The following is a 16,021-nucleotide window of genomic DNA, read 5'->3' on the forward strand; positions in this document are numbered from 1 at the left end:
TTTCCCAGGCCGCCGCGGCGTGGCGGGACATCTCTGCTGCATTCGTGGCACGGCGGGACATCTCTGCTGCTTCTGCGGCGCGGCCGGACCAGTCTGCTGCATTGACGGCGCGGCGGGACCTCCGTGCTGCTTCAGCGGCGCGGCGGGACCTCTGTGCTGCTACTTCCGCGCGGCGGGACATGTCGGTTGCTCTCGCAGCGAGGCGGGACATCTCGCGTGCTTCCGCTTTCATGCTCACCTCTCCCTGGTAGCAATCTCTCGACCCAGAACTCACGCTGGCCATGGCAGACACAAGGGAAGGATGCTGAATGACTTGTTTGTTTTTGTGGATGAGGAGTTGAGGAGGAATATGCAGTCATCTTGGCATACTAGTATTTATAACCGAGTAATAATACGCTCCTAAGTGGGAAACTGTTTAGGTTGTGATCGGTGTGAACAGGTTTGCAATTCAATATACTCCCTCCGTCCGGGTTTATGAGGCCTCTCAGCATCACAAGCATGTCCCCTTTTGTAAGGCCCCGCTTTGGAAAGGTGCATGCATGCAACCATTTCATTGGTTGCATTGAAAGCCATTATTGTTGGTGCCATGGCTGAAAAATTAATATACTTCATGCGTGCTTTTTCATTGGCTACATGCATGTCAGAGAGTGCATTGAGAGTGAAATGAAAGAATTAATGTGAGCAAATTACTATGTGTCTTGGTCTAAGATAAATTGTCTTTAGGCCTAATAAACCCGGACGGAGGGAGTAGCGTGGTACTAATACGCTCCTAAGTGGGAAACCGGTTAGGTTGTGATCGGTGTGAACAGGTTTGCAATTCAATATAGCGTGGAGTAATTTGGAATGTGACGAGACGAAGCTCAAAATTTATTGACGGTTCTAGTTTCGAAGTGCGGCACTATTCCCGGATGGAGTACTTCTTTTTCTACTCCCTCCTTTCCGGTTTTATAGGGCTTATCTCAAAATTTTAGTTTTTCCATTTTATAAGGCTCAATTTGGTTGTTCCCCAACACATGTTCAGATTCCAAGGTGCATTAAATCATTGCATGCAAGTATTAAGAGAAAATTGACCAATGCATGTACTTTATGCATGCATGCATTGCAATTAATGCATTGATAAACATAATTTTTTGAGAAAAACAAGAGCATTAATTAGGTGCTTTTGCAAACTATAAAAAATATTCCACCACTCGCCATCTTGGTTGGTGAGATTTTTGAATTAAGCCCTATAAACCGGACAGGAGGGAGTACTGCTGTGTACGTGCAATAACTGGCACCATCGTATACATATCTTACGGTTAATGGGGCGTTCGACAAGAATAGCCGCGTGGCGAGCTCTAGGCTAGTATTTTTTTTCAGACGCATTAAACCTATCTCTCGGGACTTCTCGCACGCACCATCGTGCTACCCACAAAAACTTGTACTCTGAGTCTAGTAGTACGTTATACAGGAAGAGAAGAGGTGCACGCACGCACTCGTCCTCTCACACACGCGTCTATTTTTTCTCGAAAAGGAGGATGATGACCCCTGGCCTCTGCATCTGGGAGTCACACACGCATCTGTAGCTACGAATTGTAGTGTTCTCAACCATCCAATTGGCTCTATCATGGATGTACCTATATACTAAAACATGTCTAGATACATCTATATTTTGACAAATGGAAGGCATGTATTGTGGAACGGAGGGAGTGCTTGTCATCAAAATGGATAAAAAGGGACGTATCTAGAACTAAAATACGTCTACATACATCTCCTTTTATCCATTTTGATGACAAGTAGTACTTCTTACCCAAAGGAACTTTATATCCAACAGACACAAAATATCCGTTTGACTGTTGGAAATTACTGATCTGATGTCGAAGTAATTGCTGCATCGCCACCAAAACCCACCATTTCTTAAGCTAAAGTAGACCAAGGTAATCCCTATATTAGCATATTAATAAGATAAATAGAAGGCACTGTAGAAACATTTAGGACGTGAGCTTGTCAATCTGAATGTGGAGGGACAAAAGCTTAGCCCCGGCCAGCAGCTTGGGCGGAACTGTCAAGAAGGTCAGCTCCTGCACGTCGACGTCACCGGGATCCTTGTTGCTTGTCACCTCCATTTCCACCTTGACGGCATCGGTCGGGCCTTTGGGCTCCCCCGGCGGGCCGTTCGCCCACAGCTTGGCCACGTAGTGCGGCAGTGGGGACGCCCCCGCTCTGATGCAGACGACCGACACGGCGATAGGCGCGCCAATGTCGAGCACGCCACCGACCAAGAAAAACGCGCGGCGGTCCTCCTCCGCGAACAGCAAGAGCCGTGGCTCCGACAGTGGCACTTGCAGCCAGAGCACCTTGCCGTACTGGATCCTATGCACGGGCATGGGATGTGCGGTGCTGATGTGGTGGTAGAGCACCGGCGGCGGGCCTTCGTAGCCGCAGACAGGCACGGGGCATTTGTAGGGCGCGAGCGGACACACGCTCTAGTGATCGGCAAGCTTGTGGTAAGTGATGTAGAGCCCACAGCCTTCATGCGGGCACTCCACCCTCACTGACGAAAGGACGGAGTCCACCGCCGTGTTCCGCACGTCGAAGCCACCGCCGCGCTCGCACTTCTGGCACTGTCGCTGGTTCCCGGGGCGCTCGACGTGGCAGTCCGCGCAGGTCAGGTGCCCTCCCTTGCACTGCAGAAATCAATCGAACAGCACATCAATCAAGAAACCTGCACCTTGCTCAATCAGCCGAACGGACGAGGTGTATTCGAACCTCATACACTAGAGGCGTCAAGGGGTGGAGGCACAAGGGGCAGTGGAGCACGGTGAGGTCCATCGAGACCTTAGAGAGCTCCATCGTCGGGTCCTGTTCGGTCTGCATGATCTCGCCCTCCTCGTGCACAACCATCTCTCGACTTGGTCCGGGGTATTACAAAGCTTTACCGTCACATATTTTATACTACTTCAAGGTGCATTAAATCAACACATGCAAGTATCAAAAGGAGAGTCACGGCATGCATGTATGCGTTGTAATTAATGCATCGGTAAACGTAAATTATTGAAATATATCGAGTGCAGTGCTTTGATGTGTCGCCCCAACTCGTACATCAACGAGAAGTTTGATTATCCTCTCCCTCGCAGACTTAACTGCACCTGCCTTTGGCTGTATGACAGGTTGGCCACACACCTGTCGGGCCCAACTATCATACACGCAAAGGCAGGAGCGTCCCTCCCTCGCCCATGAGTATGGTGGCTGGCAAGACTAGGAGAAGCTTTCACTACATGCTCTCCCTCCCGCACGCGGTGGACATGCAGCAGTTCAATCGGTGTCAGATGGCCAGAAGCGTACTGTAGTACTCCTCCAGTGCCGTAGTACTCCATCATTATTCGACTTCCCGAAGAGACGAAGAGCCAAGCGCAGCCCGGACGCTCGTGTGGCAGTTTCATGTGTAGAGTAGTCTAGGATAGCATGTACCATGCCTGTAAGCTTAAAATCGTTGGGGTCGGCTCCATGCTATGTGGCTGTCTCGAAGTTTTTTTTTAAGAAAATAGTCTTCCGGCCCTACCTGACACCCTGGTGATTGTAGTTTGCACGCTCATCTGGTCAAGACAGGAATATATATTTTAATTTGTTTTTTTTCGAAAAGGGGGGACTCCCCGGCCTCTGCATCAGAACGATGCATACGACTACATATATTTTAATTTGTGGTGGGTAAATTTTAGAGGTTGTAGCAAATATATTGTACACTGCGGGTCTTTCAGCCAACTTTAGAGGCAAGCATGTGGGGCCAGTGCTATGATGTGTCACGCCAACTCGTACAATGAGGAGAAGCTTGATTTTACTACACGCCTTCTCCCTCACCCATGCGCGCGGTTGCTCGGAAACGAGGACAGGCTTTTGCTTAGTAGTACTTCTACAACAAGCTATCCGTCCCGCTCGCGGTGGACGGACATGCAGCAGTGGATTCGACAATGTAGAAGCAGCAGTAGTAACATCATTGTTCGTCTTCTCGAAGAGGCGAAGAGCCAAGCGCAAACCGAACGTTGCGGTTGCGAACATTGGAGCACGCATATAGCCAGGCTCTTGCATGAGACAAAATTGCTATGTGAGCCCACTATTGTGCTAGTACGTACAACTACTTGCTAGTATAGCACTGTAAACCAGAAAGGAGTATTTGCCCTTCTAGAGATTTCAACAAGTGACTAGACTACACCGAGACGGAGTACATATGGAGCAAAATGAGTGAATCTGCACCGTAAATAAATACATACTAGTTCTACCATTTTCCTCTCCGAGGTGCACAATATTGAGTATACTGACTAGTCTCGTTTTGACACGCATTTACGTTTTTTTACACAGTACAGACGCAAGCGCTCATATACACGCGCATACACTCACCCCTATGAACGCACACACGCACAGCACTATCATCTTGAAATTTACGAAGTCACCATAGGCACCTCGTCGTCGACGGGTCCATAGGTGCTTGAATGCCAAGGAGGGAGAGGGTAGCGGTTCCCGAGACTTTGAACGGTCAATGATGCATCCTGAATTACATGCAGAGGGAATTAATTGGAGAAGAGGAATAGAGCCAGCACGATGTGAATGCAACAGAGTTTGGGCTCTCATATAATACGGGCGCCCCACCACTCCAATCCATCTACTCCCAAGTCTCTGTGCAACACTGCTCACTCCAATCCAAGACCAAGTGACGAGAAGCCACAAGCACCTATGGAGGCGATGGGCGCGAGCGGCAGTCGGCTGTGCCAAATCATCCAAGGCGCCAGCCTGCGGCCCCGCACCACACAGAGTTTCTAGACGGTGCTGGCGACCGCAGGCATCGTTCACGCGGTCATCGCCGCTAAGGGAGAAAACCCACAGCTGTCGGAGGGGCCCGATCCTCTGCCCGTGCCGTTCTCTCCGACACAGCGCCGGCTCGGGAGGTCCTCCAACCCTTCTTCCTCCCTGTCGTATTGTCCGCAAATCCGACCTGCCGCCGCCGACATCCCGGCGACCCTCAGGTATAAGTTCTTCGAAAGCGGCCTTGCTCTACTGGCCCAGCTCCCCACGTGTCCGCATGTGCATCTTTTTCTACTCCCATCAGCTCTTCCAAAGCCACCTAAATTTTTAGTATTATTAGAGGTAAAGCTACTTCATGCATTCGAATCTAGGGCTTTGTTCAAACAATGAAGAAAGGGGGGAAAGTTGTAGCATGAATCTAGGACTTGATTCAAAGATGAAATAATATGGTGAAAGTAGTAGAGACCAGATACCCAACCGGTCTCTTGGTTGAAAAGGGAAATAATGGGAAAACGCAGTACAAACTGGATAAGGAACAGATCTATTATTGGTTGAAAAAAGGATAGGAAGTGGCGGCTGGTGGACAAGTCAACAGAGTATGTCCAGGATTAGATTTGTTGCCATCACATAGTAAAAGGTCTCCAGGATTAGATTTGCTGCCCTCACATAGTAAAAGGTCTCAGGATTAGATTTGCTGCCCTCACATAGTAAAAGGTCTCAGGATTAGATTTGCTGCCCTCACATAGTAAAAGGTCTCCAGGATTAGATTTGCTGCCCTCACATAGTAAAAGGTCTCCAGGATTAGATTTGCTTCCCTCACATAGTAAAAGGTCTCCAGGATTAGATTTGGTGCCCTCACATAGTACAAGGTCTCCAGGATTAGGTTTGCTGCCCTCACATAGCATGAACAAACTCGGCATCACCACTTTATGCCTCCTTGTAGGTACATTGTGCCGATGCGTCCACTGTCGCATGTCCTTATACCAACCTTTTGCTGTTGTTAATGTAAGGGCGCATGTAAAATGAAGCGATCACACTGTTACCTTAGGGACATGTCTAACCAGTGTTATTGTTAATCTAATGCCTCCAGTGATAAGATGCAATTAAACTGTGTTACAAATGGCACTCCTGTTGTTTTCCCCAGTATGATAAGTAAGTTGCTCCTTTACGCTGCTGAGTGTCCTGGTGTCCCCACGGTCCCATGCCCTTAAACCAACTCTTTAGCTGCTGTTGATTTACTGTGTATGGTAAACAAGCAATGCCACCATTAAAGTAATCCCATATTTGAGGAATCTCATTGTTGATCATAATGCTTCTGGTAACATGAAGCATTGCTGATGTTTTAAAATTTCTACTGTCCTTGCGTGATTGCCATGAACATAATTAAGATGCTTCTTTTCATTTTCTATATGTTCCGTATATTCTTATTGACCAGCAACTGTTTACTTTATATCTTTTTGTGCAGATAGGGATATCCATTTCACCTTGTTGCTACTGTGACCTTTTGGTGAACTGCACAAAACACTTTTTTTGGAATGAGTGTCTTGTACAGTTCAACTAAAATGTCACGTGGGCAACATCTCTCAATTTTTGTGGAACTGCACAAAATGGTGATTGGAGTTTCCAAAATCTCCGTCAAGTTCTACTGGTAATCTCGTGCAACATTTTATTAGCCTTTGCAAGATGGAGCCGTCACTGTCACCACAATGGCACTTTATTTTAGTGGAACTGCACAAAAGGATAAGAAAATTATAGTTGCACCTTACATGAGCCGGACAGCCAACCTTAATGTTCTTCAATTTTAGTGCAACTACTAAAGAAGAACCTGCCAGCTCACAAGAGCAAGTACTTCTTGCTAGTTGAATGATGCAATCTTTGCTTCATTTTAGGTGAACTGCAGAAAAAGGCGCATGAATTGAATCATGGAACTCCAGGCAGACCTCATCCAAGTAGAGCTGGAGGTTGAGTTCAAGGAGGCCACTATTAAAGCGAAATCATGCTCTCCTGTCTCCTTGTTTGTGCTGTGCAAACATGCTGTGCAAACAGGAATACTCAACTATAGATGTTGAGACGGTCAAGAGCATTCACCAAGTTCTTCGATTGTATGACATGGGTAGCCGAGATGGATTTAATCCCAATATTCACTTTATCAAAAGGCTCTAATGGGTTGGTTCTGAATCTTGCAAGCTGGGAATCAGTGAGATGTGTAGGAATCTTTGTTGTACTTATTATTTGAATCTTATTTGTTGGTTCTGAATCTTGCAAGCTGGGAATCAATGAGATGTGTAGGCATCTTTGTTGTACTTATTATTTAGATCTTATTTGTTGGTTCTGAATCTTGCAAGCTGGGAATCAATGAGATGTGTAGGCATCTGTGTTGTACTTATTATTTGGATCTTATTTGTAGGTTCTGAATCTTGCAAGCTGGGAAACACGGCATGATGATGCAGAGGACAACAACCATAACAAACAGTTCAAACTTGGTAGGATTATCTTTGTGAAAGTGCGACAAATGTGTTGATCGTGTGCGTCCTGAGAATAATAATTCTAATTGTTGTGCATGTTGATCATGTGGCACTGATAGAACGAGCGAATGCATTGCTTGTTTTAAGTACAAATTTCTATTAAAGCTAATTAAATTTAAGTAAAGTGACCACTAACTCCTGTTATTATAGTACTAATACAGACCCGCTCGTGAACCGATGTGTGGCCGAGGGTGCATCTTCTGCCGGGCATGCAGCGGACAAGGGAGGGGTAGTAACTGTTGTCGCCTGTACACACTCAGCTTACTGTTGAATCCAGTTCCCCAAGAGCTGAAAAACGAACTGCTGCTGCCGCCTACACACTCGTTCACTCGAAGAGACTCCAATGGCAATCCGAGGGGTGAGCCTGCTGGATATGGACTTCAGCAAGGAGTTCCCTTTTGATTTCGCCGTTCAGTCCTATGGCTGCACCAAGTTGAATGTGATGTACACCAACGATACGGACTCGGTGAAGCTCTGCCTCGCCTCAGTCCTATGACTGCACCAGGTTCTGGAGCATTCGCCCGTTTCATCGGTAGCGTCGACTGCATCTTCGCTACGGTGGAGAGAAGGAAGAACGTGATGATTCGGCCATCTGGTGTAACAAGCTTGTCAACATCCAGAAGCAATACAAGATCATCAGCAACGGGCAGGAGAAGGACTCTGTGGTTGACCTCGCTGAGACCATCATCGACCCCTAGTACGCCAACATGAAAGAAGACGACCTGAACATGTGGGAGGTACCTCTGAATCTAGCCTACATAACCTACGCGGCCAAGGACGCATACGCATGCTACGACATGTACAGGTAGATCTTGGACACGAGGGCGTGTCTGCTTCCTGTAACCGACGAGTACACGGACAGCCGCAGCGTCATGATCAAGCGTGCCAGGAAGGTCTAGATGTTGTACTTTATCTGTTTATAAGCACCTTTATCATCTGAGTGTTTCATGCATTAGCCTATGTGTCGTAATTATCTGTTTTGTCCGAAATATTTCTTGTAATAACCCATTAACCGGATTGCTTTTTTTAGTGGCTATTTGCTTGTGTATGTAAACTAGTTCACTTGTCCGTAAAAAAACTAGTTCACTTGGCTGCCGTGCTTTGAATCTCCTTCCTCCCAACATATTCCCCTCTTCAGGTGGACCCAGCAGGTCTCTGAATTTTCTCCCACATTCTTTTTCGATGTAAACTGAGTTTTCTCCCAGTACTTTCCCCTAGAACCAACTCAATTGTCCCACGTCTAGCCTAAAAAATAATAATACCCCACATACTATTAACTCATCAAATTAAAATGATGTTTTATTTCGGAAGTTGAAAGTTCTTGCAAAATAATAATAATAATAATTGTTTATATATAACTTGGCAAGTTAACTCCTAGTGATTGTGTACATAAGCTTGCAAAGATTTTACTGACGTGCAATCATGTGTTTATGTTTTTATAACATTTCTCCATCTAGCCCAACATGATATTTTCACCCAGCCCTGCAAGTCCGTGGATTTCGAGAAAAATGCAAATGGGATTTAAACGGGCTGCATAGATGCTACATCATTGTTTCACCCAGCCCACCAAATGGACTAAAAAACAAGTGGACTGACAGACATGTGGGCCAGTAGGTCGAAGCCTAAGAAGGCGTTGGATTTACATCCAATGGCCGACATTCTTCTTCAATCTCTTGTCTTCTTCCCCCAGCGCTGCCGGAACCGCCTACTCCAGCCTTCGGCGTCCAGCGGCGATGTTTTGCGCTCCTCAGCGAAACGCTACCCCGCCGACGGCCAGGCCATCCCTCCACTCCACACCTCCTGTTATTCTCTGCGGAGTGTAGGCCCACCCCGCACCCGAACCAGTCAAGTTTTCCACTCAGCTCCGTCTGCGACTCCATTGCCGCGTCTTCCCCATCTCCGGGTCGTTCCAGTCTGGGGCCTCGCCGTCGTCCACCGCCTCGGTGCGCTCGGCACGGCGTGGTCAACATACGAGAGTCATCGGAAGAGGACTGTACGTGGAGAGCCTGACGGCTGGGACCCATGAGGTCCATGGTCACACACAAAGAAAGTTCCTCCTTATTACGCACTGTACGTGCACTGTACGTGGGAAGGGCTTCTGTATTTCACGAAAAAAACGTTCCCCCCGCTGATAGGTCGGACCCACCAGCTATATCTTCGCACGCAAGGAAGTGCCTCCTTATTATGCACCAAAAAATGAATACCCCTTGCTAGCTGGGACCCACCATAGTGGGTGGCTGACTTGTGGGCCTACTAAGTTGACGACGACGGAGGGCTTTGTCAACTTAGTCAATATGAACGATTCTATCTCTAATGACCGTACGATGTCCATCCAACGGCCATAGTGCTTCTTCAACATCTGGTCTTCTTGCTCCAACCGCCCAAAGCAACGGTGGTCGTGCCGCGTGCTCCTGCCTCTCGTGGTCGGCTGTGATGCCGCAGAGGCCTCACCGCCCCCTACTACTCCCACCGCTGGCCCAGGGTATCCCTCTACTCACCCACACCCCCTGTTATTCTGCGGCGACGGCAGCCTCACGCCGCAGCCGAACCAGTGAACCCTCGTACTCCTCTCCGCGTGGGCATCCACTGCCGCGTCTTCCCCGGCTCCGCGTCGTCCCATTCCTAGGCCTCATCGTCGTCCACCGCCTTGGTGCTCTCGGCGCGGCGTAGTCAATGTGGTCAACGACCGACTTCCATCGGAAGAGTACTGTACGTGGAGAGGCTGACAGCTGGGTCCATGGCCACAGCCCAGTTTTTTTGTGATTTGCCAAGTAAGTCGCTTTGTCAGGCCTGTTGGGCTGCAAATCATTCAAGACGATGAGAGCTTCATTCGGCTGGCCGAGAAAATGGCCTATCAGTAATGAGAAATGGGTTGTACATTTTTAAAACACATCAAACCGGCAATTAGTTTCAAATATCTTTTTTTATTTCGAGATTTTAAATTACATTAATTTTTATGCGTGGAGAATTTATTGGATTTTATATTGATATACATTTATTTTTAAAATCAGTTTGAATGTGAGTCGAAATTTCAGGATTAAAAACAGTTCGGACCGCACCGAAATGTGCAAAATTTCGTATAATTTTTTAACCGTGGCCACAATATGGGCTGTAATGCTAACAAAAAGAATATGGGCTCCAAAAAAACCTTAAGAATTAGCAAATGGGCTGTAAATTATTAGAAATAATGGCAGATGGGTTGTATGCTGTTTTCCACAGATTTGAGGCTTTCCTAAAAAAGGTTGACGCACAAGCAGTGACTGTTGGATGTCCATCGAGCGGCCGTCGTGCTTCTTCAATCTCTGCTCTTCCTGGTCCAGCCGCTCAAACAAGCGCCGGCGGGACTGCCTGCTCCCTCCTCCCCGCGGCCGGCTGTGCTGCCGCGCAGGCCTCACCGCCCCACCGTACTCCCATCGCTGCCCTAGCCATCCCTCTACTCACCCACACCTGCTATTATTCTCCGGCGACGACAGAAGAACTAGTAAACCCTCGTACAGTCATACTCCCCTCCACGTGGGAAAAAACTGTTGAGTCTTCCCTGCCTCCATGTCGTTCCCTTCCTAGGCCTCGCCATCGTCCACCGCCCTGGTGCTCTTGGCGCGGCCTGGTCAACGTGGTCAATGACCGACATGCATCTGAAGTGGACTGTACGTGGAGAGGCCGACAGCTGGGTCCACGGCCGCATGCAAGGAAGTGCCTCCTTATTACGCGCAAAATAATGATTCCTCCACCTGACATCAGGGACCCACTGAAAGGGCCTCTGTATTTCACGAAAAAAATGTTACCGCCGCTGACAGCTCGGACCCACCAGCTATATCTTCGCACGCAAGGAAGTGCCTCCTTATTACGCACAAAAAAATGAATACTCCCCCTGTTAGCTGGGACCCAGTATAGTAGCAGGCTGACTTCTGGGCCTACTAAGTTGACGGGGACGGAGGGCTTTGTCAACTTAGTCAATATGCACAATTCTAGCTCTAGTGACCGTACGATGTCCATCCAACGGCCGTAGTGCTTCTTCAACCTCTGTTCTTCTTGCTCCATCCACCCAAACCAGCGCCAGTCGTGCCTCGTGCTCCTGCCTCCCGTGGCCGGCTGTGATGCGGCGGAGGCCTCACTGCCCCCTACTACTCCCACCGGGGCCAGGACATCCCTCTACTCACCCACACCTCCTGTTATTCTGCGGTGACGGCAGCCTCACACCGCAGCGAACCAGTGAACCCTCGTACTCCTCTACGTGTGGGCATCCACTGCCGCGTCTTCCCCGGCTCCGCATCGTCCCCTTCCTAGGCCTCGCCGTCATCCATCACCCTGGTGCTCTCGGCGCGGCGTGGTCAAGTGGTCAAGGAACGGCTTCCATCAGACGTGGACTGTACGTGGAGAGGCTGACAGCTCGGTCCACGACTGCAGCAAGGAAGTGCCTCCTTATTACGTGCAAAATAATTATTCCTCCACCTGACAGCGGGGACCCATCAGACGGGCCACCGTATTTCGCGAAAAAAAACGTTTGCCCCTGACTGTTGGGACCCACCAGCTACATCTTCGCATGCAAGGAAGTGCGTTCGGGCAAAAAAACGATTCGCCCCCTGACTGCTGGGACCCACCAGCTACATCTTCACAGGCAAGGAAGTGCCTAACAGTCGGGACCCACCTGGTCGAAGCGTACGTAGCGTTGTCATTCTGGTCGCGAACGTGTACGTACATATATACTAGTGGATGTAGAGGCACGCACGCGTCGTAGTAGAGGTGCGTACGTGTCGTAGTAGAGGCACGCACGTAGCATGTACACGTACGTACAGCGGCCAGGGTGCAAGAAAGAAAATACGGCCACGTATGTGTACATACGGGCGGGGTCTCGAACGCCTACTCGCGCATATGTATGGCCAGGGCTCGTGTACATGGCAGGGTCGGAACGGAGAAACAGCATAGTCGCCGTGCTCATGGGGAGGCAACGGAATGCATCGTGTTCATCGGGAGGCAACGGAATGCGTCGTGTTCATTGGGAGGCAACGGAATGTGTGGGAGCCAACCGGCTGGGTCGGAATGGAATGCGTGGTCGTGTTCATCAGGAGGGCTTGGACGGAACAGGCGATGGAAACGAGGCCTGGCGTACCGCACAACGGAGGAAACGGACCTCCTATGTTCGGAACGGGGTCCTGTTGATCGGGAGGGGTCTGGCATACCGCAAAATGGAGGAAACGGACCTCCTATGGTCGAAACGGGGGTCCTGTTGATTGGGAGGGGTGTGGCGTACCGCAAAACGGACGAAACGGACCTCCTACGGTTGAAACGAGGGTCCTGTTGATCGGGAGGGGTGTGGCGTATCGCAAAACGGACGAAACGGACTTGTGTTGGAGCGCTACGGTCAAAATGGGGGTCCTGTTCATCGGGAGGGGTGTGGCGTACCGCAAAACGGGACTCCACGGGATACTGTTCATCTCCACCGTCGACCTCCTCCAACCTCCATGGGCTACCGTCGACCTCCTCCAGCCTCCACGGGCTCCTGTTCATCCAGCCTCCACCGCGCGCTACTCCACCGGCTATTGTTCAACCACCCCTCCACAGGCACCCCTCCACCGTCTACTGTTCATCCAGCCCTCCACACCACGGGGTCCTGTTCAACCACCCCTCCACGGGCACCCCCTCCACCGTCTACTGTTCATCCAGCCCTCCACCACACCACGGGGTCCTATTCATCCAGAGGCAACACCACCGCTCACTGTTCATCCAACCCCGCCCCCCACAATGCTCACTTTTCATCCCAGAGGCAGCATCGATCGGCTTCAGTTAGCAGCAGTTGCGAAGGAATCGCTCGATCGGGTTCAGTTAACAGCCATCGATCGGTCGCTCGGGTTCAGTAACGCGTAGCCTGCAGTGCAATCGCTCGGGTTCAGTTAGAGCCCAACGCCTCGCTCGGGTTCAGTTAGAGCCAACGCCTCGCACACACGCGCGTACGTGTATGAGAGAAACGTGCATCGCTCAGCCCCCGACCTCCCACCGTAACCGGGAATTCGCCGAAATTTTCCTCACCCTCGCTTCTACCATGGTTTTTTCCATCATGGACGGCCCAAAGAATGTCATGCAGCTGCGTCTCCGGCCCGCCCAGGACGAAAAGGCCATTTTTTTGTCATGATTTTTTGTCATAGAAGTAGGAGCCCACCACATCTATGATGATACCGGGTTTTGTCACAATTATCATCATAGAAGTGTCATATGTATGACAGAATTTTTTTTCGTTCGGCCCAAAATGTCATGGATGTGTCTTTTTTTGTAGTGCAATAGATTTTTTAGGCAGGCTGTTCAGCCAGTGCTGGGCTAGTCCCTTGAGTTTTAGGGGGAGGTATTTGATGGCATGAAGATCATCGCCGCGGGCCATGTGAATATGGAGAATAAAGTCTTTGATCCATACCGCGGGATCTGTGGTTCCATCATATGATTCGATATTCACGGGTTTGAACCCTTCTGGGAATTCATGTTCCATTACTTCGTCAGTGAAGCAGAGGGGGTGTGCGGCACCTCTATATCGGGCTAGATCGTGTCGTAGTTCAGATGGAGTCCGTCTATGATTTTCGGCCCGGACATGATTGTGCTTGTCATGCTTGGCTTGATAGCCATCGTCGTGCGTCGGGGCACGCCCCCGCGATTCGTAGATCGATCTGGCCGGACCTACTTTATTCTTCAGGTCCGGCCGCAGGTCGTATGTATATTCCTGAGCTATTTTATCTCTGCCTTTACGGCGAGGTAGTATGGGCTGGTGTCCGGCTTGAGTTGCCTTTTTGTCCCGGCCACGTGGTGGTCGATCAGCCGCATTACGCGCTGATGGTACGGGCTCAAGTGCCTCATCATTGAATTGAGGTAGCAGTTTATGCTTCGGGTAACTTTTGGTTGGGCGCTCAAGTCCATATTCTTCTGCTGCCAGGACATCAGTCCATCTATCATTGAGTAGATCTTGATCAGCTTGAAGCTGTTGCTGCTTCTTTTTTAGGCTCCTTGCAGTGGCTATTAGCCATTGCTTAAAGCGCTCCTGCTCGAGAGGTTCCTCGGGCACGATAAAGTCTTCCTCACCGAGGCTCACCTCATCCTCGGAGGCTGGAAGGTAATAACTGTCCTCCGAGTCTTCGTTTGCAGCCTGTTCATCAAGGCTAACTTGCCCATCCTCCCGATCGTCTTGTTCGGAGTTTTGCTCGACGGGGTTTTCTTGGTCTTCAGCATCATCCGGAGTGTTGTTGTCTCTCATGTCGGTATTGCTGTCTTTGTTGCGGCGTGATTTAGAGCGGCGTCGTCAGCGCTTTTGTTGTATCTCGGGAGGTTTATCCTCTGCTGGATTTTTCTCACTATCGTTGTCACCCTCCTTGGGTGTATCCACCATGTACACGTCATACGAAGAGGTGGCCATCCAGCGTCCGGTAAACGGCGGGTTTTCGGCTTGCTCCTCTCTAGCATCATCGTCCATACCGTCGATGTCTTTAGAGCTGTAATCAAGCATGTCAGTTAAGTCCTCTACTGTGGCGATGAAGTGGGTGGTGGGTGGGACATAAAATTCCCCGCTCTCAGCCCCTAGTCCAGGCTGGGCATAGTTCGGACATTGCTCCTCCGTAATCACAAGGGATCGCATCAAGTCCAGAGCCTCGCTTAAAGGCGAGGTTTGTTGAGGGAGAAAAGAATTCATGGAGTATGGCGGGAAGGGAATTCCTTGGCCAAGCTCACACGATGCTGACTCCGAGAGTTCGGAGTCGGCGTCCGGGGAAGAGTCCGGCTTGGTGATGGATGCCGGTGATGCTGCTTCCTCCGGCTCTCCCGTATTGGGCCTAGTGGCCACAGATAGGCGGGTTTAGAAATCCCGCCTTTGGTACCGGCAAGGCGCTCCGGCTCTAAGGCCAGAGCGGAGGTTGGGGTCGTGAATCCTTGGAAGATCAAGTCTCCTCGGATATCAGCGACATAATCCAGGTTTCCAAAGCTAATCTGGTGACCTGGGGCGTAGCTATCGATCTGCTCCAGATGGCCAAGCGAATTGGCCCGCAATGCGAAGCCGCCAAATATGAAGATCTGGCCGAGGAGAAAAACCTCCCCTAGGGCAGCATCATTACAGATGATGGATAGAGCCATCGAACCTTCTGGCGGTGACACAGTGGGACTCTATATGAAAGCACCAATGTCGATGTCAAAACCGGCAGATCTCGGGTAGGGGGTCCCGAACTGTGCGTCTGAGGTTGATGGTAAAAAGAGACAAGGGACACGAAGTTTTACCCAGGTTTGGGCCCTCTTGATGGAGGTAATACCCTACGTCCTTCTTGATTAATATTGATGAGTATGGGGGTTACAAGATTTGATCTACCACGAGATCGTAATGGCTAAAACCCTAGAAGTCTAGCCTATGTGACTATGATTGCCTCTACGGACTAAACCCTCCAGTTTATATAGACACCGGAGGGGACTAGGGTTGTACAAAGTCGGTTACAGAGAAAGGAATCTTCATATCCAGACGCCAAGCTTGCCATCCATGCCAAGGAGAGTCCCATTCGGACACGGGAGAGAGTCTTCTATCTTGTATCTTCATAGCCCATTAGTCCGGCCCATGCCCAACAGGTCGGACGCCCGAGGACCCCTTAATCCAAGACTCCCTCAATAGGTCCGTCACCTAGCGGTGCATCAAGGGCATAATTCTTCTGTGCATGAATGAGGATAATCCTTAGATCACGGACCCAATCTGGATCATTGCTACT

The 16,021-nt window shown here is 49.8% G+C and overlaps 1 protein-coding gene across 1 annotated transcript; it reads right to left on the reverse strand.

Annotated features, from left to right (window-relative positions):
* Window positions 1-1,970: 1,970 nt before the first annotated feature.
* LOC125509242 (putative E3 ubiquitin-protein ligase SINA-like 6) lies at window positions 1,971-2,883 on the reverse strand. The gene is made up of 3 exons (XM_087515065.1): window positions 2,749-2,883; window positions 2,535-2,666; window positions 1,971-2,465 (listed from the first exon to the last, which is right to left on the reverse strand). The coding sequence occupies exons 1-3, from the start codon at window positions 2,881-2,883 to the stop codon at window positions 1,971-1,973; spliced, it is 762 nt and encodes a 253-aa protein (XP_087371191.1).
* Between the last annotated feature and the right edge of the window lie 13,138 nt (window positions 2,884-16,021).

Source organism: Triticum urartu, chromosome 3A (assembly GCF_056163025.1).
Source record: "Triticum urartu cultivar PI428250 chromosome 3A, HENAU_Tu73, whole genome shotgun sequence".
In the NCBI taxonomy this organism is placed as follows: Eukaryota; Viridiplantae; Streptophyta; class Magnoliopsida; order Poales; family Poaceae; genus Triticum; species Triticum urartu.